General features: G+C 36.2%; 1 protein-coding gene and 1 pseudogene across 2 annotated transcripts; both read left to right on the top strand.

The window, feature by feature from the left end:
- The first annotated feature begins 6,495 nt into the window (after window positions 1–6,495).
- Window positions 6,496–8,008, top strand: LOC145100436 (putative 2-oxoglutarate-dependent dioxygenase AOP1; annotated as a pseudogene). Its single transcript, XR_013705044.1, has 3 exons — window positions 6,496–6,993; window positions 7,077–7,401; window positions 7,487–8,008. The product of XR_013705044.1 is annotated as a putative 2-oxoglutarate-dependent dioxygenase AOP1 (transcript).
- Window positions 8,009–21,074: 13,066 nt separating this feature from the next.
- LOC145100435 (putative 2-oxoglutarate-dependent dioxygenase AOP1) lies at window positions 21,075–22,370 on the top strand. Its single transcript, XM_079037710.1, has 3 exons — window positions 21,075–21,483; window positions 21,565–21,889; window positions 21,973–22,370. The coding sequence occupies exons 1-3, from the start codon at window positions 21,119–21,121 to the stop codon at window positions 22,219–22,221; spliced, it is 939 nt and encodes a 312-aa protein (XP_078893836.1). The 5' UTR covers window positions 21,075–21,118; the 3' UTR covers window positions 22,222–22,370.
- The last annotated feature ends 3,712 nt before the right edge of the window (window positions 22,371–26,082 follow it).

The following is a 26,082-nucleotide window of genomic DNA, read 5'->3' as shown; positions in this document are numbered from 1 at the left end:
CCATAAACAATGCCAATACCGTAGCCACCATCCTGAAGGTTCAAGAATGGATGTCTTCAATGGCAGACAAACTTCAACAAGCTCAACAAACTGCTGCTGATCAGCATGTTTCTCAACCTCCCTCGTTTCCCACTGCTGCAGGTTCACAAGATGAAAAACCTGAAATCGAAGTGAGCTCTGCTCCCATTTTGGCTTCGATGATGATGAACCACAAGAGTTAAACAAACCCTCTCCTTCTGATGACGATCTGATGATGTTTGATGAAGATCAAGAATCTAGTGGTTCATATCACTCCACTTCCAAGCCAAAAGAAAGAAGAAGAAGAAGAAGAAGAAGAAGAAGAAGAAGAAGAAGAAGAAGAACAAGAAGAAGAAGAAGAAGAAGAAGAAGAAGAAGAAGAAGAAGAAGAAGAAGAAGAACAAGAAGAAGAAGAAGAAGAAGCATGCAGTCACAAGAAAAGAATTCCTCAGTCTTTAGGCTAAGGTTGATCAAATCTTAGCCGCAGTCAAGCCAAATCAAGCGCAACCAGAAGACAGCCCGGGACAGCAGTCCCTGATGGAAAGAATAGAAAGATTGGAAACCAAAGAAAGAATGGTTGTGGAGCGCATCTCTCTGAAGGTTGAGATGGGAATCAGATCACTTGACAACAATTGTCAAGTTGATCACAAGGAGTTTATGGCTGCTGCGGACGCCTCATCTCTGAGGTTACCGCAATAAAAACTGACCTTCAAGCAGCTATTGCGGATCAGGCTTCACATTTTGAGAAGTTGGTTGCTGAAACTCATACTGCCTATGAGTTTGCAATCTCCGTTCTACATGCAACGATCACTTTCCACCAACTTCCATGGTCCGGAAATTCTTCAGCTCACCAAGGAAATCCATAAACTGCTCTCCCATCCCTCCATTCCCAACAATCAACATTTGGCAGAAGCCCTCAAAGCGCAATTTCAAATGGTTTTTAACAAGGTTGATGGCCTTCGTCAATGGCTTGAGGAGGCTCCGGGTCTGAACTCCTCAAGAGGGGGAAGTGAAGAAGTCCATCATTCCAACCAATCCCTCTCGCATCATCAAACTCCCCCAACCTCTACTGAAAAAATTCCCACACCGCAACCATCTCCGCAACAAGAAAAACAACCCTCTCCACAACCATCTCATCTCACTCCACCTCACAACTCCCCTCCTCAAATTGAGATCACTCCTGCAAAACCAGAGACTCCCCCGCACTTCAAGAATCTGGAGAAGCATATGTCTTCTCCCAGCACAAACGACTCTCCTGCCACTGCTCAAAGAAAAAGTGATTGGAGAGCAGCCAAGCTTGCTGAAGAAGTATGGCGTCTTTGCGGATTCGACACGGTTATGGATGAGTCCTTAATAAACTCTTGGGTCAATCCCAATAGAAGACTTCTTGATGATGACTATGTCCCTCTTCTTACATATGCGGAAGCCCCCTCAGACGGTCACTGGGATGTCCCAATCTCACCGAATGCCAGATACTTCACTGTATTTGAGCAGTTCGACCGCAACCTTCCCAACGAGAAAAGACTTACAATGGAGTTCGAGAGACTTAGCCAATTCTACGCTAAGCATGCATCTCCTGTTGAACACATATGGTCTAACGATAGACCATCCACAGTCAAAAATTACAAGGTTCGGAAGTTCATGAAGGCTGAGTTCATCCAGTACACCCTGACCAGGAGGGACCACGACTACATCCGCACCCAGGTTGATTTTATGTGTATGAACCCTGAAGAAGTTTTTCACATTGCCAAGGTTTTTCAGCACAAGTCTGAGAAACATCTGAAGATGAAGATCGCTCTTGAAAGGGACAATGCCTTTCTTAAGGAAACAGTCTGTGACTTCGCCAAAATAGATGCATACATTCATCCCATCATTTCCAAGATTGCTGACTTGCCACCACTTGACCCCGCACCCATGCCTACCGATGGCTATGAGGAAAGATCATTAGGAGCAACCAATTATCCTGAGCTAGGAGTCATTTTTAAGAGGAAGACTGGCAACGTCAAATATTTCATTCCTATGACTGCCATGCACCGTCTCACCAGAAAACAACATGAGATCTGCCGCAATGCCGCTAAAAAATCCGAGCATACTACTGCAGAAGACAAGTTTGATATACTAAGAAGAATCAACTGGTTAAAGAATGTTAGGAAGTTTTGGTGGATCCTGATCAAGTTCCTTAAACTTGATAACTGATCAAAGTTAAAGAGGTCACTTAGGGGAAATTGTTGAATCAAAAAGTGACCCTCTTGAACTTCAGCTACCGCAGCCTCCAAGCAACCGCAGTCAAGCAATCTCATCAACAATATCCATCCGAAGTTTTCAGCACCGCAGTCACTATCTTTACTTAGTTTATTTTGTCTTTTCTGTAAAACACTCTAATGTCTAGTATGCCTTGCATGGCTACTTTTAGAGCTGTAAACTTGTCACTATAAATAGAGTTCATTTCTCATGTAATCGGTACCTGTGTGAATCTCTTATCAATTTCTATTACACATCTCAAACTTCTTATTCTATCTTACTTATCAAATCTTCTTACCTGCATAATCAATCACTATCTCTTTTCAGAGCAAGTCATCTGTGACTTAATCACTAAGCTAGATCTCATTTACTAACTTGGTTTGAATGCATTCTTTGTTATGAATCTGCTTATGTGTATACTTGATATAACAATTGTTGTCATTTACATTCCTTTACTTTTCCGCATCTAACTCACTAACTCCTAACTCTTAATATTATTGTTAAGCTAACATATCCTTCGAGATTAACTATTCCGCTATATACTTGTACTAACGATTTGTTCAAGTGTATCTCAAAGTTTTTCTGTCAACAGTTTCACTCTCTGCAATATGGTGGCTGGGGTAAGGGCCTTATCATTCCTTTTATAGCCCTCAAGTCTCATTTAGGGTTTTGCATCTGAGCCAGTTACGCCCGACATAACTTTGGGTACGCCCAACATACCTATTAGAGTCTGCGTCCAAATTAAGCGCATGAGTATGCACAGTGTACTCTTGAGTACGCCCAACGTACTCATTTGCAACATTTTCCACTCAAGGGCTAAACTTGACAAGTTGGAAAATAAGAAGGGTTAAATAAACATACCTGAATTTCAGGATGTTACAGTATTCGACCACACCATGATGTGTCTTTCTCTCTTTTTCTCTTTCAGATGTTTCTTTAATTTACGTTCTTCTTAAGTGCGATTTCTTTTAGTTTTTTTGGTGTTCCATTTTTCTTTATCCTTTTACCTAAAGCTTGAAGAGTTATTTCAGTTTGCACAAGATACTAATACAGGGTTAACAGTAAATAAAGAGCTTTGCTAGCATATTTGGGTTGAGATGGTGCTGATCTCTCTTTTTCTCTCTCTCCGATGCTTCTTTAATTTAACATTATTATTAAGTGAGATTTCTTTTTGTTTTTCTGTTGTTCTATTTTGCATCCTTTTACCTAAAGCTTGAAGAGTTATTTCAGTTTGCATAAGGTGACAATATAAGGTTAAAAGTCAAAATAGAGCTTCGGTGGCATATATGGGTTGAGATGGTGCTGACTGTGCTTAAACTGTAATACAGTCAAGGGCTATAGTAATTTCTCAAGCACTACTTCTATTAGCCAAACAACCCCTCCCGGTAAGTCTCATGTGAATGTACCATACTACCCTCTCAACATTTTTGTATTCTTATTCATATGATGTGCATCTTGAGGAATAGTACATCATTTGGGACTCCTCCACCCACTATTACTAGAATATAATTGTTTAATTGAGTTTATATAAAGAGATCATTTTGAGAAGCCTTTGGTTATTAAAATCTATAATTGGTATCAGCATATCCCGGGAATCTCCAGAAATTCATGAGATTAACTATGGCCATGACAACAATATATTTTACCAACATGCCGCTTCCGATAAAAGAATTGGCTCCATCCATACACATCAAGGATCTAAAGGATTCAACCAAGATGCAACCATTCTTTACCAGGTTTCCTATATCACTCATTATAATTCATTGCTCAAATTCACCATTTTCTTTCTTTAGATGGTATGGGTATATATATATATATATATATCAATTTTTTATTTTTAATGATAATATGATTCTTGATGAAGGACTATGGAATGGAAGATGGAGCATTTGGTGGGGTGTTTGATGGCCATGGAAGGAATGGTCAAATAACGAGTAAATTTATGAGAAATAAGATGCCATCATTGATCATTAAAGAAAGGAATTCCATCATAACAAAGGGAAAAACAGTAAAGATAATGAGAATGAGTCCAAAGATTTCTAGATTTGGAGAGATGTCTATGTTGGTGCCTTCAAAGTCATGGACAAGAAGATTATTTGACAAAATCTCATATTAATAGTATTAGTTATTTCTCATTTGTCATCATCACAAGTTGTTGGTAGGATTGATTGAGACTACTTTTGCTTTGAGGTATTTGAGGTACTTCACTGTGTAAAATTGTTCAAGGGTTTTTTTTTTGGATACTGTGTTTGAGTTTTTGAGAAAGGGCAGGAAAGATTGGGTAAATCAGATTATCATCAATCATTTTTTAAGTGAATTGCAGAATACTCCACGTATACTATTAACCATTTACAACTGCAATTACAACTAAACTTATATACACAACATACAATATTTATAGATTTATACTTTGTTGTTTCTTGAATTAAGTCTCTTGTCTAAGTTTGTAGTTCTGGGATGCGTGATGCATTGTTGCATTTAGAAACATTTTTTTTATTTATTATAAAAGAATTTATTCGCTCTAAATCTTGAAAAGGCTCAATTCAAATGTTCATTTTTTTTACCATGGGTTCTGACTAACATATCTAATTCTTGAAATTAGTTTAATTAATATGAACTTGATGTAGAAAATGACAATGAATATGTGAATGCATCAGTTTTCTCTTAAAATAGATATTTGTATATCTGTACGGAAAAGAGTTGGCATTGATTGAATATCGACTGTGGCAAAGTTATATGAAGTTGAATACAAGAAATACAAATGTACTTTTTTATATATATCCTTTTCGTACACATTGCACACTAACGGTTTTGCTGCCGACAAAACCTGACATCATTCATATGTGACGAATGATGAACTGATTAATTTCTGGATATTGCTTTATTTGGATTTTTGGTGAAAACAAAACATAATTTTTTTGAGAAAAAATTCAATTACTCGACTTATAATTGAATAGATCATTACTTTGATTATATTCTTTGTGATTGTCTTACAATAGTGCATCTTTGAATACAGTATTTGCATGCGATTGTTGTTTTGTATTAATTACAAAGTATTAAACACAACAAATAGGAAAGTACGTTTATATAATTGTCATTTATAACATCTTATTTTCATTTTGCCCTATTACGGTATCGTACTTATAATTTTTTGTCTTATCAACATTTTATCAACACATTTTATTTTGAAAAATCTACTAAGTTATAACATTTTAATCTATCAATCTTCAAAGTAGCCTTTTAAAATACCCACATTACCTTTTACGGGGTCGTGCTTAGCACGGGCCATAGAAATTTACTAGTATATATATATATATATATATATATATATATATATATATATATATATATATATATATATATATATATATATATATATATATATATCCGGTAAAAAAAAAATTTTGGTAGGAAGGTAAGAAGTTTTTTTCTACATATTTTTTTGACAAACAAAAGAAATAAATCACTAGATGATTCATTTGTAAGATGATTCACAAGAAAAAATTCACAAAAAAAACATATTTACGATTCATTTTTAAGTAAATTAAGAAAAAAAATTCACTTTTTTGACAATTTTAGTGAATAACAACAAAATCATTGTATAAATGAATCATCGAGATGTTTTTTTGAGAATTTTTTCTTGTGAATCATCTAATGATTCATTTTGTTTGTTCGCGAAAAAAATATATAGAAAAAAAACTTCTTACCTTCCTATCAAAATTTATATATATATATATATATATATATATATATATATATATATATATATATATATATATATATATATATATATATATATATATATAATGGTTTTTTGTTAATTTTATAAAAAATTGTTTAAATAGTTAAATTGGTCAAGTTTAGCAACAACACTCCATTGAAAAAACACATGTGTGGATTCACACGTAACGTTTAACTGAATGAAATCTCGGTTATTGCAGTGGTTTCGGAATGGGACCAAAATTGGGTTCGGTATGGGACCAACGCGTTTGCTTGAGAATTGCAATCTCTTCTTCTAGGCATATGAATTAATATCCATCACGTAATGTGCACATATATGTCAAATATGACATAGAATATATATATATATATATATATATATATATATATATATATATATATATATATATATATATATATATATATATATATATATATATATATATATATATATATATATATATATATATATATATATATATATATATATATAAAAGAAATTGGTTTGAAGATAACATCGTATTAGAATCCTAGGTTTGAAAAAATGGCACCACCAAATCTTTCTGTTATCGACTTTTCGGTGAAAAATATATATATAAAAGAAATTGGTTTGAAGATAACATCGTATTAGAATCCTAGTTTTGAAAAAATGGCACCACCAAAGCTTTCTGTTATCGGCTTTTCGTTGAAAAACCTAATCCCTAACTCAAGCTCATGGATCACAACGTGCAGCGAAGCTATGCATGCGCTTGAAGAACACGGGGCTTTCATAGCCAAGTACGACGGTGTGCCTCAGGAACTTGACGACGCGATTTTCCTTGCATCACGAGACCTATTTGATCTTCCTACCGATGTTAAACTCCTAAACACTACAGACACACCATATCATGGTTACACTGGGCAAATTCCCTCCATGCCTCTTTTCTAAAGCTTAGGCATTGAGAACGCAACAACTACAGGAGGAGTTGAAAAAATCACAAAAGTCATGTGGCCTTCTGGAAATGAAAACTTTAGGTATATATATGGTTTCTTATTTTACGTCTTACATTCAATATATATGTAGTAATTATAACTCGTTTGATTCACCGGTTTTTCAGTAAAAGTGTTTTGATGTTCTCCAAAGCTGTAGCAGAACTATATCAGATAGTGATGCGGATGGTAGCGAAAAGCTATGGAATAGAAGAAAATTGTGAGTCGCTCCTTGAGTCCTCAGTTCATGTTCTTCGATTCATGAAGTACTTATGCCCTCAGGGGGACGAGGGAAATCCTCTAGGTGTTGTTCCTCACACTGATATTAGTTTCATGACAATTCTTCATGAAAAACAAGTAAAGGGTCTGCAGATAAAGACTAAGGAAGGACAGTGGATCGAAGTTGATCCTTCACCTTCATCGTTCATAGTCATGGCAGGCGATGTTTGCATGGTATGTATCAAATATACCGATTAACTATTCATCAATGTTATTGTGCATATATATGTAAGAAATTGAGGTGTTTTCATTCACTTAGGCATGGACAAATGGAAGAATCGAAGCACCGTATCATAGGGTTATGATGCAGGGAAAAGAAGAGCGATATTCGCTGGGGATATTTACTTTTATTAGGGGTCTGAACATACAGATACCTCAAAAACTCATTGATGAAGACAACCCACCACGGTTTAAGGAATTTGATCACTACAAGTACATCCATTACCATCGATACACCAACGACGGGAAGAAATCGGAGTGCCCCATAGAATCCTACTGTGGAATTAATTGAGGCTGTAATTGTTCAAAATAAAGGTGCCACCACATGTTTGTTGGATCATATGCATGTCTCTTTCAAGTTGTTTCTCTATTCAAATAGTATTTATAGAATAAATACATATAAGTTGTGTAAACATCTTCAATATAAAGGTGTCACAACTACGACATAAGCTTTGATTACCACCACAAGGTCATGCTAAGTTTGTAAGCATATAATGATTATAAATGCAGGAAAAATGCAAATATGTTTATCTTTTATCATAAAATCACTCCTCTTGTAAGAAACCAATAATTAATTTCGATAACTAAAACTTTCATTTCGAGTTCTAAGAAATCAATAATTAATACAATATCCAATGAAGGAAAAATTATTATAACATAGTAAAACTAAATTTTATGGTGAAATGCAAGACTACACATAAATATGTGAACATGCTTCAAATGGAAACACTAACCCAAGTTTTCATTATTCATTTCTTTGTCAATGTGAAAAAATTAGTCAATAACTGTAGACATGAACAAAAGAAGAAGCATAATTTCTTAAAGACAAATTAACCAAAATAAGAGAGGGACGAAAGAGAAGAGACAACAAAGTACCCTGATTCTTTCAAACGGAAAGGTGTTGAAAAACCACCAAAAGTTAGTAGTTTAGTGGCAAAGGTGCATGATAAGAAGCTTAGCGGTGAGAGTTTGAACCTTGCCTCCAATAGTTTTGTTTTAATCTCATTGTTAGTTGCTTTATTTTTTTAAAGACTTGTTGTTATGTCACATCAGCAGTTTAGTCTCGTTTATACATGTCACATCAGTGGTTTAGTCTCGTTTATATATGTCACATCAGTGATAATCTCCTAGTCAACTATTAAATTTTTTTTTTTTGTAAATTAATGGCAAATATATAACAAAAAGAAATGGGTAAATTAAAAATTAACGTGTAAACTTGTGGACTTTAGACCATTAAGGGCTATTTGGCATGATTTAAGATTTTAAGAGTTCTGAATTTCTAAAAAGATTTATTTTTTAAGATCTGAACTTTTAAAATGATTGTTTGGAACCTCCGAGTTGTATTGAATGATAAAAATGTTCGTTTTATTTTTTATCATTTTTTTCGATTACAACATTATATTTTCAACATTTTCCTTATTAAGACATAATACTCTAAAATGAATTCGAACATAGAATGCTAAAAATGGTATCTAATGCTTTAAATTGGTTTGATCATCAAAAGTAGAATTCTTAAAATATAAGGAGAGTTGACTTTTTTAAGTCTTAAAAATAATTCGATTTAGCAACTAAAGATCTGATCAAGCAAAATTAGACCATAAATTTGAGTTTTAACTTGTTTTGCTTGTTACAACCTCATGTAACCACTTACGTGTTTGCTCTGCCTATATAACATTCTAAAATAGACCTTAAACTTGTGATTATGCTAAATTTGAAAATCGAATTCTGATGTTTTTTTTTGTTTTTAAATTATTAAAACTAAACTCGGTTTTTAAATTTTTTTACTTTTTAGTCAAAACTAAACTCAATTTTAATTTTTTTTAATGAATTTTTTATATATTTATTTTTGTTTTTTGCTTTTTATTTATTCATGTTCACATTAATTTTACATCAAAAATAATAAATTTTGTAAGCATTTATATGTAAATCTATTTATTATATTTTTATAACAGAAAATTATAAAATTATACAAGTTGAAAACATATATTGTGGTTATTATCATGTATAACCTTATCTAACAATTCTTTATATTAAGCCTACGTAAAACTAACTGAGCAAATAACATATTTGAGCCCCAGGATATTTATATTTGTGATTTTCATCCAACTTTTTTTCTTTTTTTTTTTTCATTCTTTTGAACTTATAGTTTTTTGCATTTGCTCAAAATAAAAATAAAAAACCATAAATAACAAAACTTATAAAAAAGTAGAATAAAAAAACTCAAAGGCCAAAAATTATAATATACTCTTTTATATTCATACACTTTACACTTTTGAAAAATATCAAAGAAAAATTATCAAATTGATGAAAATAACACAAAAAAACAATAAATACATAAATAAATAAAACCAATACGAAAAATAAAATAAAATGAAATACGAAAAAATTTAAAAGCGAGTTTAGTTTTGAATTTAAGAAAATAAATAAATAAATAAACTTTAAACCAAGTTTAATTTTAATAAAAGAAATTCTAAATTTTTTCAAAGTTTTGGGATCTAATTTATAATGATCATAAGTATAGGGTTTTATTTAGGATGTCACATAGGCGGGAGAATCAAGTAACCAAACGGCTATAGGAGGTCGTAAACAGCAAAAGGAGTCAAAACTCATACTTTAAAGTCCAATTTATCGTGATTAGACCTCTAGTGGACAAATCGAATTAATTTTGATACTTCCATTATCAAAAAAGTCAAAATTTCTTCATATGAGTAGGATGCTAAAAATTAACACTAGACCTTTGAAAAGCATATTCTCAATAGCCTGCTCGTCATGTCCACGCATCATTTTGGTTCTTGAACATGTGAATGAAAAAACGTTGCTAATCTACGCAAGACATTTTCGTCTCACCATCAACTGGCGACCATGAAGCTCAAATTGAGAAGAAGAGTTTCTTGTACAGCTTCTACATCAAGAACCTTAAAAACACAGCACACAAGAATGAAGGGAAGGAAAAGAAACGCATCCTTGTTCATGTTCTATTAAGAAATCAACAAACGTTTTCATCAAATGTGGAGGAGAAATCACCGACTTCAACAGTAAACCACCAATTTCAACAAGAAATCGCTAATTTCATAGCATTTTGATCGATTTCAGCAAAAATCAAGACAAATAAGGAACAATTGAACGAAATACATATTGTGCCGACCATTGCCACTCTTAAGAAAGAAGAAACTCATTGCCCACCGCTTGTTATTCAAAACGCAAACACATATATCAATGGTGGGTTTTGTTTGGAACAATTCGAATAAGAAAATACACACATCACATCCACAACTCTGTTATAATCCAAACTGCCCTGTGTAGATACCTTTCTGTAAGTGTCGTGTTTTATGGAACCAAAACAACATTAAGTTTTTTATATCTTGTGGTTGCTAGAGATAGTGAGGTATGAAGATGGAAAGAAGATGAGAAGGTGTCGATCGAAGATAGCAGAGGGTGGTCGCTGGTTGGGGTCTTCGTTTGGATGGATCGGTTTGATCCGATCCAATCAAGTGAATCTGAATAGATTTCGATCTTCAAAACATTGATCTAGATAGTCCAAACTAAATTTAAATTCGATCCGATCCAACCAAATTACAATTCAGTTGGATCGGTTTTTACAATTCGGTTTTCAAGAGGCAAGGCATTTTGAAAAATATATAACTTGAATATTAGCAAAATCTATAAAGAAACTATTTTTTTTATAAATTATAATTTATAAACAGATACTAAGAAAATATATTATAATTAATATTTCATTGACAAAATTTTTTTGATAAGAAGTAATTTTAAAGTAGTATATTTGATGAAAATTTCTAATAATTAAAAGCAATAATTTAGTATATTTATAAATAGTTAAAGATACATATGAAAAATAGATAATAAGTTGTTATTCGGTTTTTTGGTACTATTCGGTCCTTAGTTTATAAACCAACACTACTAGAAAAAAAATGGTGTTTTCCTACGGATAATAGCTACGAAAATTTTCCGTAGCTAATTAGCTACGGAATGACTACGGATTAGCCACAGAATGGGACGCCCTAATTTAGTAACGGAATAGCTATGGAATAGTTACGGAATAACTACGGATGCTATTCCGTAGTTATTCTGTAGCTAATTAGCTACGAAATAGCTATGGAATAGTTACGGATGTTAACCCATAGCTATTCCGTAGCTAATTCGCTACAGAATGGCTACGGAATAGCTACGGATACAATATTAAACCATTAAATGAGTAAAGGATCTCAAAGGTGCAAACGACTTTATGAACACTATTAATAACTATAAGTTGTTGAAAATAAAAATAATCATGTATAATAGAGGTGGGAAAAAACGAAGAGAAAAAAATGATATTTAATGCCCGAAAAATCAAAAATAAGAAAAATCCGTAGCTACTGCGTAGCTAATTAGCTACGGATTTTTTTTATTTTCTATTTTTCGGGCACCAAACGTCGTTTTTTTCGCTTAGTTTTTTTTACACCTCTACTATACATGATTATCTATACTTTCACCAACTTATAGATATTAATATCACTCATAAAGTCGTATGCCCCTTCGGGATCAAGTATTCGTTTCATAGTTTTAACAATGTAATTACTATACTTTTCACCAACTTGTAATGAATTTATTTCTGTATATGTATAAATACATACATGAAAGAGTTGTGGTATATGTGTACGTGTATGTGTGTACGTACACGTGTTTGTGCGTATTTATATGTGAATGTAGATCATAAGCGTGTTAAACCATTAAACGAGTCATGGATCCCGTATGTGTACACGACTTTATGAATGATATTAATAGTTATAAGATTGTGAAAATATAGATAATCATGTATAATAGAGGTGTGAAAAAAACGAAGCGGAAAAAACGACGTTTGGTACCCGAAAAATTGAAAATAAGAAATATTCGTAGCTAATCCGTAGCTAGTTATCTGCGGATTAGCTACGAAATATGTTTTCCGTTAGAATTCCGTAGCTAATCCGTAGCTAACTAGCTACGGATTAGCTACGAATATTTCTTATTTTCGATTTTTCGGGCACCAAACGTCTTTTTTTTCGCTTCGTTTTTTTAAACCTATACTATACATGATTATCTATACTTTCACCAACTTATAGCTTTTAATATCATTCATAAAGTCGTGTGCACCTTCGGGATCAAGTATTCGTTTCACAGTTTAACAATGTAATCACTATTCTTTTCACTAACTTGTGATGAATTTATTTTTGTATATGTATATTTACATACATTAATGAGTTGCGGTATATATGTATGTGTATGTGTGTAAGTATATGTGTTTGTGAGTATATATATGTTAATGTAGATCATAAGCGTGTTAAACCATTAAACGAGTCATGGATACCGTATGTATACACAACTTTATGAATGATATTAATAGTTATAAGTTGGTGAAAATATAGGTAATCATGTATAATAGAGGTGTCAAAAAAATGAAGCGGAAAAAACAACGTTTGGTACCCGAAAAATCGAAAATAAGAAATATCTGTAGCTAATTAGCTACGGATTAGCTACGGATTTTTCTTATTTTCGATTTTTTGGGCACCAAACGTCGTTTTTTTCGCTTCGTTTTTTTCACACCTCTACTATACATGGTTATCTATATTCTTTTGCACATACGAGATCCATTACTCGTTTAATGGTTTAACACTATAATTCTTATGAATATGTTCACATACATCTCACAAACACGTATACCTACATGATGATGATCATCATCATCATCACCACCATCATCATTATCATCATCACCACCATCATCACCACCACCACCATCATCATCATCATCACAATCACCATCACCACCACCATCATAAACATCATCACCATCACCATCGCCATCTGTCACACCCCAAAACCGGAACGGCGGAAACGTTCGGGGGTGGAGGACGTCATGTTAAGTATCACGAGATATGTATATGGTAAGCAAGTAATAAACAACCATTTCATTTCAAAAGAAAGTGTTTACAATGTGTGTTCACAAAAGATATAATTCATACACAAATAACAAAATAAGACTTGAAGCTATAATGCTCCATCTTCTGAATCCCCAGCACGAGCACCTGTCTAATAGTCTCCTGAGAATACAAGTTATTTGAAAGATTTGATCAGCAATTAAGCTGGTGAGTTCATAAGATTTTAGTGATGTGAGTAAGCTGTAAAATGTTGTTGAAAATGTATATGTAAAAGTGGTGTAAGCTGTAAGTTCTGTTCTGAAAAGTTTGCCTGTTCCTCTAGAAAATCCTATATTTCCTACTTGAATGAAAGTTAAGTAAAATGACACTACAAGCCTTTCTATGGGTACTAAGTGGGTACAAGTTATATATACCTCAGAGTAAACAAACAATCGATTGTGCGCATCTGCCCTAAGCTCACCACCCAACGGGGACAAAAAGTAAGGCGGATAGCACACATTCCATTGGTTGTTAGATCATTGTCATATATAACCCTGCTGTATTCACTTGTTACTCATGGAGTTATTTGTAATGGTTCCTTTATATCTAATGAGAAGTTCTTTTAAGAAAACCTATATTTCTTATAGTAAAATATTGACCACAGTGACTACTTTTATAATAGCTTTGTTTATACTGCTATATATAATCTGATATCGGGTAGAAAGTTAATTGGGTGAATCTGCCCTAAGTCAACAACCCAATGGCGAACTGGAGGAAAGGTAGAAAACACACATTTAACTACCTATTGGATATTAGTTTTATATATCAACATGGTGTATAAACTAAGATATTATAGAGTTATTCACCTAAAGTCTTTAAAATTGTACTGGCTTAATAAAACGGATTAAGCCCTTAACTGGGAAATCTCTAGTTTTGTATATCAAAAGTACTGACTTTGAAAAGTATGTTTTGTACTAGAAAAACTATAGTTCGACTCCGTGTCCTATAACCTGATCCATACTTGGTACCCTTATGATGACTTAATGTATACTAAGCATAAATATATATAGATTCGGGTAGATAATAGATTGGGGGAACTCGGTTCAAGACCACAATACAATGAGAACAGGCAATGAAACGAAAGCACACATCCTATTAGCTGTCGGAATCTATTAGTACATATGTATTCTATAGTGTATACATTAAGGAATCATAAAGCTAGCATTAAGATCCTAAACTTTAATCGTAGCCTTCTACCAAGGCATCTTCTGTTCTAAGTTAAGCCCGACTGTTCCTTTTTCAAATGTAAAGTATATTCTTCCTAGTTTATAACTATCTTGACTAGAAAATAGGTCAACTTTCAAGTGGTACCGACACTTTATGAAAGTAATGGAAGAAGTAAGTACACAGATGTCGTTTATAATGACCTGCGGATGTACTAATAACCTAAAAACATATTTGTTTTTATTACGGTCATAATGTGAAAGCTAGAACCCTTACTAAACGCTCTCATGTAAAGAGATTAAGGGAACTAAACGCGACTCCAGCAATCTCTTGCAAGCCGTGTAATTCACATTAAAGTTATATGATCATGTATACCCAATATAACTATCACTAATGCGTTAGTGATTCATTGGTATAATTAGATCCTGTCTGTGTGTTCTCATGCTATAGCAACCTAACTTGTTTGTTATGTTCTGTTCTGGTATTGTTTGATTCTCGTCACTATTTGTTCTGTTATGGTATTGTTTCCTTGTGAGCTTCATTGTAGTAGAAGTAATGAATAGCATTCTCCTAAACTATACCTATAATAGTTTACTAATGCTCTACTTGGACTGTTACTGGAAAGACTCCTTTCTCTACTAAGTTATGCTTGTACTTTAATAACGGAGTTTTGTATAACTATAAAGTAACATAACCTTAAACCAGTTTTGAAATGCTTTGACAACTTCTAAATAACATAAGTAACATTTTGAAAGATGTTTAACAACAAACATTTACATAATTACCGTTGTGTTCAACCTGTATTCCCCCCCCCCTAAAACAGTTAAAATAGTTAAAAGATCCATTACGGGGTATGAACTCACCTGATGTGGGTGATTCAAACGGGTATGCGCATATGGATGAGAAGTTCCACGAATGAAGTCTCGAGACACAATAAGTCCTAAATGACATACATGGACACATATTGATATGAATATAGTGTTTATAACAACTATATGAAAGGAAACACCTTCCGGGACTAGGAAACACCTTGACCAAGTGTTGGAATCACATGTGATTCAACATAGGAAGGTATAAAGGCACTCACATGATTTTACTACCATGGTATTATGGCCCAAGGGAGTTTACGACCATAAATTCATGGTTACTCATGGTTAAGTGCAAGTTTGAAGGATAGGGGATGATTTAGGGACTTTAGCTCTACCCTAAGATGAGGTAAACCACATTCTTTGGAGTTTTTGAGGTGTTCATGGCCCAAATGAGTTTACAACCGTAAACGCATGGCTATTTATGTTTATGAGGGTCCTAAAGGTCATAATGAAGCATCCTAAATTCAAGTTTAAGCCTTTGGAAGTGTTAGTGGCATCATAACACCCTTAGCTTGAGTTTTCGGCCCTTGGACCATATTGGCTTGAGTTTGCGACCGTAATCACCTATGGGTGATGGTATTTTGATTGTTTTGAGTCCTAAACACATCAAGGTAACGTGCTAGGCTAGTCCATGCCCACGATGACACAGACATCAACCAGTCCATGCCTACGATGACACAGACATCACCCATCACGATAGGAATCAGATCAATCGGGAATTCAACCCCAAAAATCTCTAGTACACATCCCCGAAGAACCTCCGTGGCACAAATCACTTTCTCGTCAGCTATAGAAACTCTCAAAGGTCAACTCAACGACTCACGACTAACGCTGATATGCTGACTAAAGGCTAAGGACACAAAGGACCTACTCGCACCCGAGTCAAATAACACTAAGGCAGGCACAGAGTTCACAAGGAAAGTACCTACGCATATAATAACATAAGCATAACATCTCGACATTAAAATAAATACATGAATTACAACATACCTGCCACGACATCGGGCGCAGCGCGGACCTCCTCCGCAGTCAGCTGAAAGGCTCTCCCACGAGCCCTCGGGGCCTTGACCTTCACCGGTCGAGTCTCAGTAGTCCTGGCAGTAGGTGCAGATCCCTGACGAAGCTGAGGGCACTCGGCCTTCCGATGGCCGGTCTGGTTGCAATGAAAGCAAACCATAAATCCCTTGGGGCACTCCCTAGCAATGTGTCCCTCCTTGCCGCACTTGTAGCAAGCACCGGCTCGACACGCCCCATCGTGACCCTTGCCGCACTTTCCGCAAGTGCGGCTCTTCGAACCTCCCGTCCTTGAATCGGCGGACTTGATCCGCTTGGCTGCCGGCTGAGACTGAGCCAGCCGCCGGTCTGCCTGCTGAGACTCGGCCTCCTCCCTGGCCTGAGTCTCCAACTCGATCTCACGCTTCCTGGCATTCGCCTGAAGCTCAGTAAAAGTATGATAGGTGGAGTTTGACACAAACTCCCGGATATCCCTCCTCAAGACACCCAAGTACCGGCTCATCCGAGCCTGCTCTGTGGACACCAGCTCGGGGCAAAACATCGCCCTCTCATGAAACTTCCGCGTGATCACCGCAACAGAATCAGTACCCTGCTTGAGGGTTAAGAACTCCTGAACCAATCGTTCCCTCTCCATCGGGGGAACGTACTCGTCCCTGAACATAGCAGTAAACCCCTCCCATGTCACCGCTGTAATCTTTGCCAAAGTGAAGTTCGCCGTCACGAACTTCCACCAGTCCTTCGCTCCCAGACGGAGCTGGTTCAAAGCGAACCGTACCCTCAGGTGCTCCGGGCATGAACAAGTGTAGAAGCACCCCTCTATATCCGCGATCCACCTCATCGCAGCAATCGGATCCTGCGTCCCATCGAACTCTGGTGGCTTCGTGTTGCTGAACTCTCGGAACAGCAACGAGTCACCCCCCTGTGGCCTGGCAGCGGCCACAGCTGCGGTAGCTGCAACGGTTGCAGCCTCAGTCAATGCGGCGTACCGCTCATCAAACATCTCCATCAGGGTGGTCTTAATAGACCCGAACATCTCCGGGATCTCGGCCCTGATCGCCGCCGCTACCTCCTCGTGAATCATCTGACGAATCTCCTCGTCACTCACACCGCTCGAACTCGCTCCGTGGCGCGGTCTAACCATGATATCTCTGAAATACAACATAAAACTATCAGAGATTCCACCGAGTATAAACGCACTCGATAACGCAACCCTACTCAGTCCCCGATATCCAGGGATTCTTACTTGGGTCTCCCGCTGACCCGGTGTCCTCGGTAGTACGGGCCCAATACTACCGACCACACCGCATCAGCGTTCATCCCAAGTCTTCCTCCCCAAACTCCGGATAGTGAGTACTCTACTTCTGATATGCACTATCTACCCGCATACTAGCAAAGCATCTCATATAGGCAAACTTCCTTAGACTAAGGTATCACAAATCAGGCCACTCTAGTCCTATCATGAATACCTAGTCTTCTAGCATGCATAACAATTCATATCATATAATATTGTAAGGTATTTTGGGGATCTTTACCGTTCGGGCGCTGACTGATCGTACACACTGCTTCTTTCTTGCTTACCACAAAACCATTTACAAAAGTTTATGCCTTTATTTAAAAAGTTTCCTCAAATCCTCGGTTTGAGTTCAGTTACCCCCGAAGGTGCACCCGAATCCCTCAAACCAAGGCTCTGATACCGATTGTAACAACGCAAAATTTTCAAACAAATTTTCATTTTAAAAGTGAAGTATTTCTATTCAAAACAAGGCATAAATAATTCCAATGTCATATCAAATATAAATTGTATAAATCCCAAGATCATAAAAGCATCCTTCAGTGTGTATCGATCACGCCGGCGCCTTTCCACGGTTCTCACTAGTACCTGAAACACATACATAACAACTGTAAGCATAAATGCTTAGTGAGTTCCCCAATATACAACTTACACACATACGCCTTTCCAGGCCCTGACCTTCCGGTCATCAACACAACGCCTTCCGGCCCATAACATGTTCGCCTTCCGGCCCATAACATATTGCCTTCCGGCCCACATAACATACATAGCACATCTAACAAATAACTTACCACATATAGCATACATATCACATATCATATCTGACCTTCCGGTCACACAGTCAAACCCTTCTGGGTACAGTATAGTGAGAAGACTCACCTCGTGAATGCTGAAAGCTAGCAAATCCTGAAATCACTCGTGCACAATCCGACGAGCTACAACCTCCCTGAATATCACATATCTCATTAACACTTATATCTTCTAAGTGTGACTATCCCTAAGAAGTCAGACTTAAGTCAACTCTGGTCAACGGTCAACTCGACCGGACTCGGCGAGTACCATGGCGACTCGGCGAGTCTAGACGTCCTCCAACTCTCTGGGATTCCCTATCTGCTCGTCGAGTATCCTCCTTGACCCGACGAGTTACTCCTGGAAGAATCGCGGGGCCACCCCGACTCAACTCGCCGAGTCTGAAGAACAACTCGACGAGTCCCAGTTAATCTTCAAGCTACTCGCCGAGTCTGTTCATCGAACTCGGCGAGTCCATGCCATGCAACCGCTCAAACTGCATCCTGGGATAAGTATGGTTCCGAAATACACAAGCATGGGGCCTCCTGGTCCTCTAAGGGTCCTAATACAGGGTTATATTCGTTTGGGTAACAAGGTAATAATCCATCTAATCACCAAATGGGTTCCATAAACCCTAGATCCATGCACACATCAAAATAACAGAAATGATCCGAAATGTTACCTGAATAACGCACTCTCTGTGTCCCCAAACCTCAGAACTCGAACCCCTTGTAGTTCCTTTAGCCAAAACTCTTCTCCTCCTTGCACCACAATTTCTTCAAGTCACCAATGGCCTTCAATCTTGCTCTAGATGCCCACAGCCGCTTAGGGTTCTTCTCAATCGACTAAAAGACGAACAATGACGGCATATAATGCGTTATATACGACCCAAACCTGAACGGTTAGGGTTTTCGCTAAACAGCGTAGACTCGCCGAGTCCATATCGGACTCGTCGAGTCCAGTCGCGAACCCGCGACCAAGTCTGCGATCCTACTCGGCGAGTCTAGGCTCCAACTCGCCGAGTCCCCTCTTAAATCACCCAAAAAACCTAATTTAACAATACCTGAGATTTCGGGCTGTTACACCATCACCATCATCATCATCATTATCATCATCACCAACATCATCACCATCATCATCTTCATCGTCATCACCACCACCACCACCATCATCATCATCATCATCATCATCATCACCACGACCACCATCACCACCACCATCATCATCATCACCACCATCATCATCATCATCACCACTACCACCACCACCATCATCATCATCACCACCATCATCATCATCATCACCACCATCATCATCACCATCATCATCATCATCATCATCACCATCATCATCACCATTATCATCACCATCACCATCACCATCACCATCACCATCACCATCAGCATCACCATCAGCATTACCACCATCATCATCACCATCATCACCATCATCATCATCAACATCATCATCACCAACATCATCACCATCATCATCACCACCACCACCATCATCATCATCATCACCACCATCATCACTACCACCACCACCATCATCATCATCGTCATCACCGCCATCATCATCATCATCACCACCATCATCACCACCATCATCACCATCACTATCACCATCACCATCACCATCACCATCACTATCACCATCACCATCACCATCACCGTAGCTATTTATTTTCGTAGCAATTTCGTAGGTATTTATCTCCGTAGCTATTTAGTTCCGTAGCTATCCACTTCCGTAGCTATTTTGTAGCAAATCTGTAACTATTTATTTCCGTAGCTATTCCGTAGCTATGGTAGCCACGGAAAGTTCCATAGTTATTTCGTAGCAATTTTGTAGCTAATCTGTAGCTATAATTTAGCCACGGGCCATTATGCTACAACTATTTTTCAGTAGCAATTCTGTAGCTATTCGTTTATAGCTACGGAATAGCTACGGATTGTGCTGTAGCTATTGGACTAGTTTTCTAATAGTGCAAAATCAATCTGAAATTCAAAATAATAATTCGGTTTTGCTGAATACCAATCCAAAATTCTGAATATCCGAAGCAAATACTTTAATTCTAAATTTTCCAATTAGACAATTCGGTTTTATCCAAATAGTGAACAACCCTAGTCGGAGATTGGCAGGTGGAGATATACTGGTGATGACGATAGAAGGGATGGGAATACGATAAGGGCCATTTGGTATATTAATAATGGATTTGAAACATAAAATGGATAGCTGGGGTCTAGCTACGAGATTACCATAGTTTTGTATTTAAAATTGGAACTATCGTGGCTTGGGATATAAAATTGGTATTTTTGGTAAAAATCTCGTTTTAGCAATGACTTTCTTTAGTAATTATAAAAACAATCTCTTCTAGGCATGATTACGTACGTGCATTAATTAATATCCGTAACTTAAATTGTGCGTACCGTTTCCTCAAAGAAAAACGTGTATTGTCTAATAATGAAAAGGCTTAGAAATATCTTATATACGGAATATGGGACATACATAAAATCCGTTTTCCAACTATATAAACGAAATAGGTCTAAAGACAGAAAAATACATCGTAAAAGATATCCAAGGTTTGAAAAGAGATGACACCACCGAAGCTATCTGTTATCGACTTTTCGTTGAAAAACCTAATCCCTAACTCAAGTTCATGGATCACAACATGCAGTGAAGCTATGCATGCGCTTGAAAAACACGGGGTTTTCATAGCCAAGTACGACGGTGTGCCTCAGGAACTTGACGACGCAATTTTCTCTGCATCACGAGATGTATTTGATCTTCCTACCGAAGTCAAAGTCCTAAGCACTTCAGATACACCATATCATGCTTACAGTGGTAAAACTCCAGTCATGCCTCTTTACGAAAGCATAGGCATTGAGAACGCAACAACTACAGAAGGAGTTGAATTCTTCACAAAACTCATGTGGCCTTCTGGAAACGAAAGTTTTGGGTATGGCTTTTTATTTTACGTCTTAAATTCAGTTACACCTAGCAAAAATAAATTTCGTTTGATTAAACACTGGTTTTTCAGTAAAAGTGCTTTGATGTTCTCCAAAGCTGTAACAGAACTATATCAGATAGTGATGCGGATGGTAGCAAAAAGCTATGGAATAGAAGAACAATGTGAGACGCTCCTTGGGTCCTCAGTTCAAAATCTTCGATTCATGAAGTACTTATGCCCTCAAGAGGATGAGGGAAATCCTCTAGGCATGCTTCCTCACACTGATATTAGTTTTATGACAATTCTTCATGACAAACAAGTAAAGGGTCTACAGATAAAGACTAAGGAAGGACAGTGGATCGAAGTTGATCCTTTGCCTTCATCGTTCATAGTCATGGCAGGTGACGTTTTCATGGTAGGTAGCAATATGTTGATTAACTATTCATCAATGTTATATATTGTATATATGTGACATTTAAGGTATTTTCATTCACTTAGGCATGGTCAAATGGAAGAATTCATGCACCGTGTCATAGAGTGATCATGCAGGGAAACCAAGAGCGATATTCGCTAGGGCAATTTACTTTTATTAGGGGTCTGAACATACAGATACCACAAAAACTCATTGATGAAGACCACCCACCACGGTTTAAGGATTTTGATCACTACAAGTACCTCCATTATCTACTCACCAGTGAAGGGATGAAATCTGAGTGCCCCATCAAATCCTATTGCGAAATTAATTGAGTTGTGTATTGTTCAAAATAAAGGTGTCACCACATCTATCTTATGTATCTTTGATCATATGTATGTCTTTTTCAAATTGTTTTTTTAATCAAGTATCATATGTATTTCTCTTGAGAAATTAAATATCCTTCTACTTTTATTCCTACAAATCCAACTACAAAATTAAATCAAAACATGTGTTATATTAATATACTAAAATTTCATTAAGTTGTTTCTCTAATCCTGTAGTAACAGTAATTACTGAATGAATATATATAATTTGTGTAAAATTAAGTTGTTTCTCTAATCCTGTAGTAACAGTAATTACTGAATGAATATATATAATTTGTGTAAACACTTCAAAATAAAGGTGCACCATAAGCTTTAATTACCTACATCCCAAATTATTTATTTATCTATTGCTAAGCACATGTCTGGATTTGTTTATATACGAAAAGTAATTATGTAATTAATTATTTGTACTTTGAAACCATTTATATATATATATATATATATATATATATATATATATATATATATATATATATATATATATATATATATATATATATATATATGCTTAATGTACAAACCTCTAATGCAATACCATATTTTACCGAACCATACATTAAATAAGGTATGTTTTACTATACTTAAATAACATATCTTAAATAAGATTTGATACTTATATAACTTGTCGAGTATGAGGTTATTATCAATGGCAACACTAAATTCTTCATTTATCGGTGTATATCAATGAAAACTCCAATGGAGATTGACCCCACCAAATGCCAGCCACCCACCCCAGAGATCGACACCACTAAATGCCACTGGTTCTTCTTTACTCATTTATCGCTTTATTTCTAGGGTTTTAAAAGAAGTGTTTGGATCTGGAAGATCAGGAAAAATAGTTTCCGATTTGCAACACATAGCAAGCAATTACCTTTTACATAATTACATCTTTATTGTTTTTGTTTTTCATTGCTTGATTTTTCAGTGACATTTGGAAACAAAATTGTTTTCTTGATCCTCAATTTTGTTTTTATCTCTTTCCTTAAAGATTTTTGTTTCTTTATAGGTTTGCAACATATCATGAAACCACGTTGATTTTGGTTAGGTATGCTCATGTATTTTTCATATATTTTTTCCAAGTTAATTTTTATTTATGCTTCCTGGTAGATAAATGTTTGATTATTTGGGATTTTTATCATGGTTAATTGGTTATAAGCTTAATATTTGATGCGATATTGGAGGTAAAGGTGGTTACCTTCAGAGTTCACACGTTTTTAACATTTGCTTTTTGTTCATGACAATGACAAGTATGCGTGTCTGTAATTGTTTCCTCATTTATCATCTTAATTAGCTTTCAGTCCTAACTAAATGTAATTGTTGGATTACTTCTAAATTGTATTTTGTGGTATTGTAACAGGTACTCTACACTAGGGCAAAGATCCAAGAAGGCCATGATGTATTAAGAGAAGTAGACAAGAAGCTTCTATTGTTTAGGTAAGTAAATAAAATTTTTGTTTACGACTCCCATTTTGGGTTTGGAGTACATTGAAAAACAACAGCAGTTAAAGAATCCACAGATCTTCTGAAAAAACGGGTTACGGACAAAAACATCAACATCACCAAAAATTCACCAGATCAGCAAACTAGGAAAACAAAATCAAGACCATCAAATCAGACCAATGAAAACAAGACAACTAGTAATCGAGAAGTAGCCAACACACATGAAGGGGAGAAAATGTCAAGATCCCAAAAAAAATGAAGATATTCTGAAATGCCATCACGGAAAGCACCAAACCTACGAGAACTAAGATACTGTTAATCAGTTTTTAAATCTATGTTCTTTTGTTTTTGGATCAAAAAACGGACTACTAACTACAATGTTTGCTTTTATTTGAAGATGGATGAAATGAACGAACTATTGGTAAGATTGTTACATTATGTTCCCTTTTCAATTTCGCTATATGGATTTGGGTTGCCAATCTTTGATGGACTAATTTGTTCATGATATATGACTAACAAACAAAACATGAAAAAAATAAACTTCACATAGTCCCTAGGAATTGTTAAAGAATGACCCCTACAGGTAGCATCAATTAAGGTGCGTATTCATTTTCTGTTGTGTTTATTTACTAGAAGCTAGGTTTTAGTTAGATTCATGGTTGATTTTGTTATTGTGAAGTGTCAGCTTATGTTGTAACATCATGTTTTGGATCGTCCGTGATTAGGGTGCGTGGGCTGCAACCCGGGCATGAGGAAGTCTCGGGGTTGCGACGAGTTTCTAGAAGTGTAGGGCATCTCTTCACCTTTCTGTGGATATGAGGTTCATTGGAAATGAAGTTATATCGAGGAAGCAATGGAAGTTTGAAGTTTTGGCAGGATTAATCCCTATTTTAGAAAGGTGGCAGCTGAGTACGCTTAGCGTACTCATGTGCATGATTTTGAACCGGAGCCACCTAGTACATTGGGCGTACTAGGCACTGAATGAAAAACCCTAGTTGAGGGGTGTCCCTATATAAAGAATGAGATGGCCTCATTCTTGGCCACCATCCTCATATTGCAAACCTTCTTAAACCCTAAACCTTTGTTCATGGAGATTGTGAGTGCATTTGAGAGCCTTTGAGTGTTTTTGTGTGTTCTTGGAATGAAGAAGAAGCTTTGGAGAAGAAGGAGTGATAGTCCAGGCCCTTGGATCTGAGCATATCTATGTTGGGAGCTTCATATAGAGGTATAAAGCTTCAAACTTTCTCACTCTTTTGATTTGTGCATCTTAGTAGAGTATTTTAGGGTTTTGTCCCCAAACGTTGTAGACTTTATGAGATATTGATCTCTAGAGACTTTGATCAACCCCTTTAAGTGTATTTAGTAGTGTAATGTCATAAAAATCAAGACTTGGACGTTGGAATCAAGCCATGCATGAGATATAAGCATTTTGTAATAGAAGAGTGAGAGTTTTATGTGTTGGTGACCTTATCAGCCATCCAAAGGCTTAAATTCACTGACTTTATGGAGTAAGAGCCATTAAGGAGTCTAGATCTGGGATTTGAGTTAATGTCTTAACGGGTTAACACCAAAGGAGTAGGAAAAACAATCATGGTCGTACGTTGAGCGTAATTCTAATGTGTCCTACGTACTGACCAAGTGTCCCCGAGGGCCAATCTGGATTCGTGAGTACGCTAAGCGTACCAAGAGATGTCTTATGTGCTTATCTGTGTATTGTGATATTCTGCATTAGGTCTTTGTGATTTATGTTGAGTATTATTATTATGAGCTTATTTAGTTCAGACCGGAGGGTCCACCCGAGTTGTGGGACCGGAGGGTCTCCACTAGAACACATTAACCGGAGGGTCGTATTGAGTTAGCCTCGAGTGGCTAATGTGATGTGTATGGTATTTTGGGTAACTCACTAAGCTTCATGCTTACCGTGTTTTAGGTTTTTCTCAAGATCGCAGGAAGGCACCGACTTGATTGTACACACCAGTGAAAGAGTTGTGTTTTGAGGATCCTAGATTAGAATCAAACATTATGGAGTTGCGATTTGTAAATTAAATAAATGAGATTTTTGTGAAATGTGTTATGAGAATTAAGTGATTTTAAATGAAAATTTTGTTTGAAAATTTACGATGTTACGAGTTGGTATCAGAGCCTTGGTTTGAAGGATTTGGATGCACCTTCGGGTATGTCTGGACTCAAACTAGGGATTTGAGAAAAAATTCAAAAGAAATGAGTTTTCTAAAGCGAGCAAGAGTATCTTAGAGAAAACGAGAAGGAGCAGTGTGTACAATCAGCCAGATCCCGAACGGTGATTTCCCAAAATACCCTTACTTATTTCTGTTATGAGTTATTATTGAGATATTAGTGATGCATGCTAGA

Source organism: Lactuca serriola, chromosome 4 (assembly GCF_051521515.1).
Source record: "Lactuca serriola cultivar US96UC23 chromosome 4, Lser_US96UC23_V15, whole genome shotgun sequence".
NCBI classification, from domain to species: domain Eukaryota; kingdom Viridiplantae; phylum Streptophyta; class Magnoliopsida; order Asterales; family Asteraceae; genus Lactuca; species Lactuca serriola.
The sequence above is the reverse complement of the archived record's forward strand: the minus strand, read 5'-3'. Positions and strand labels throughout refer to the sequence as shown.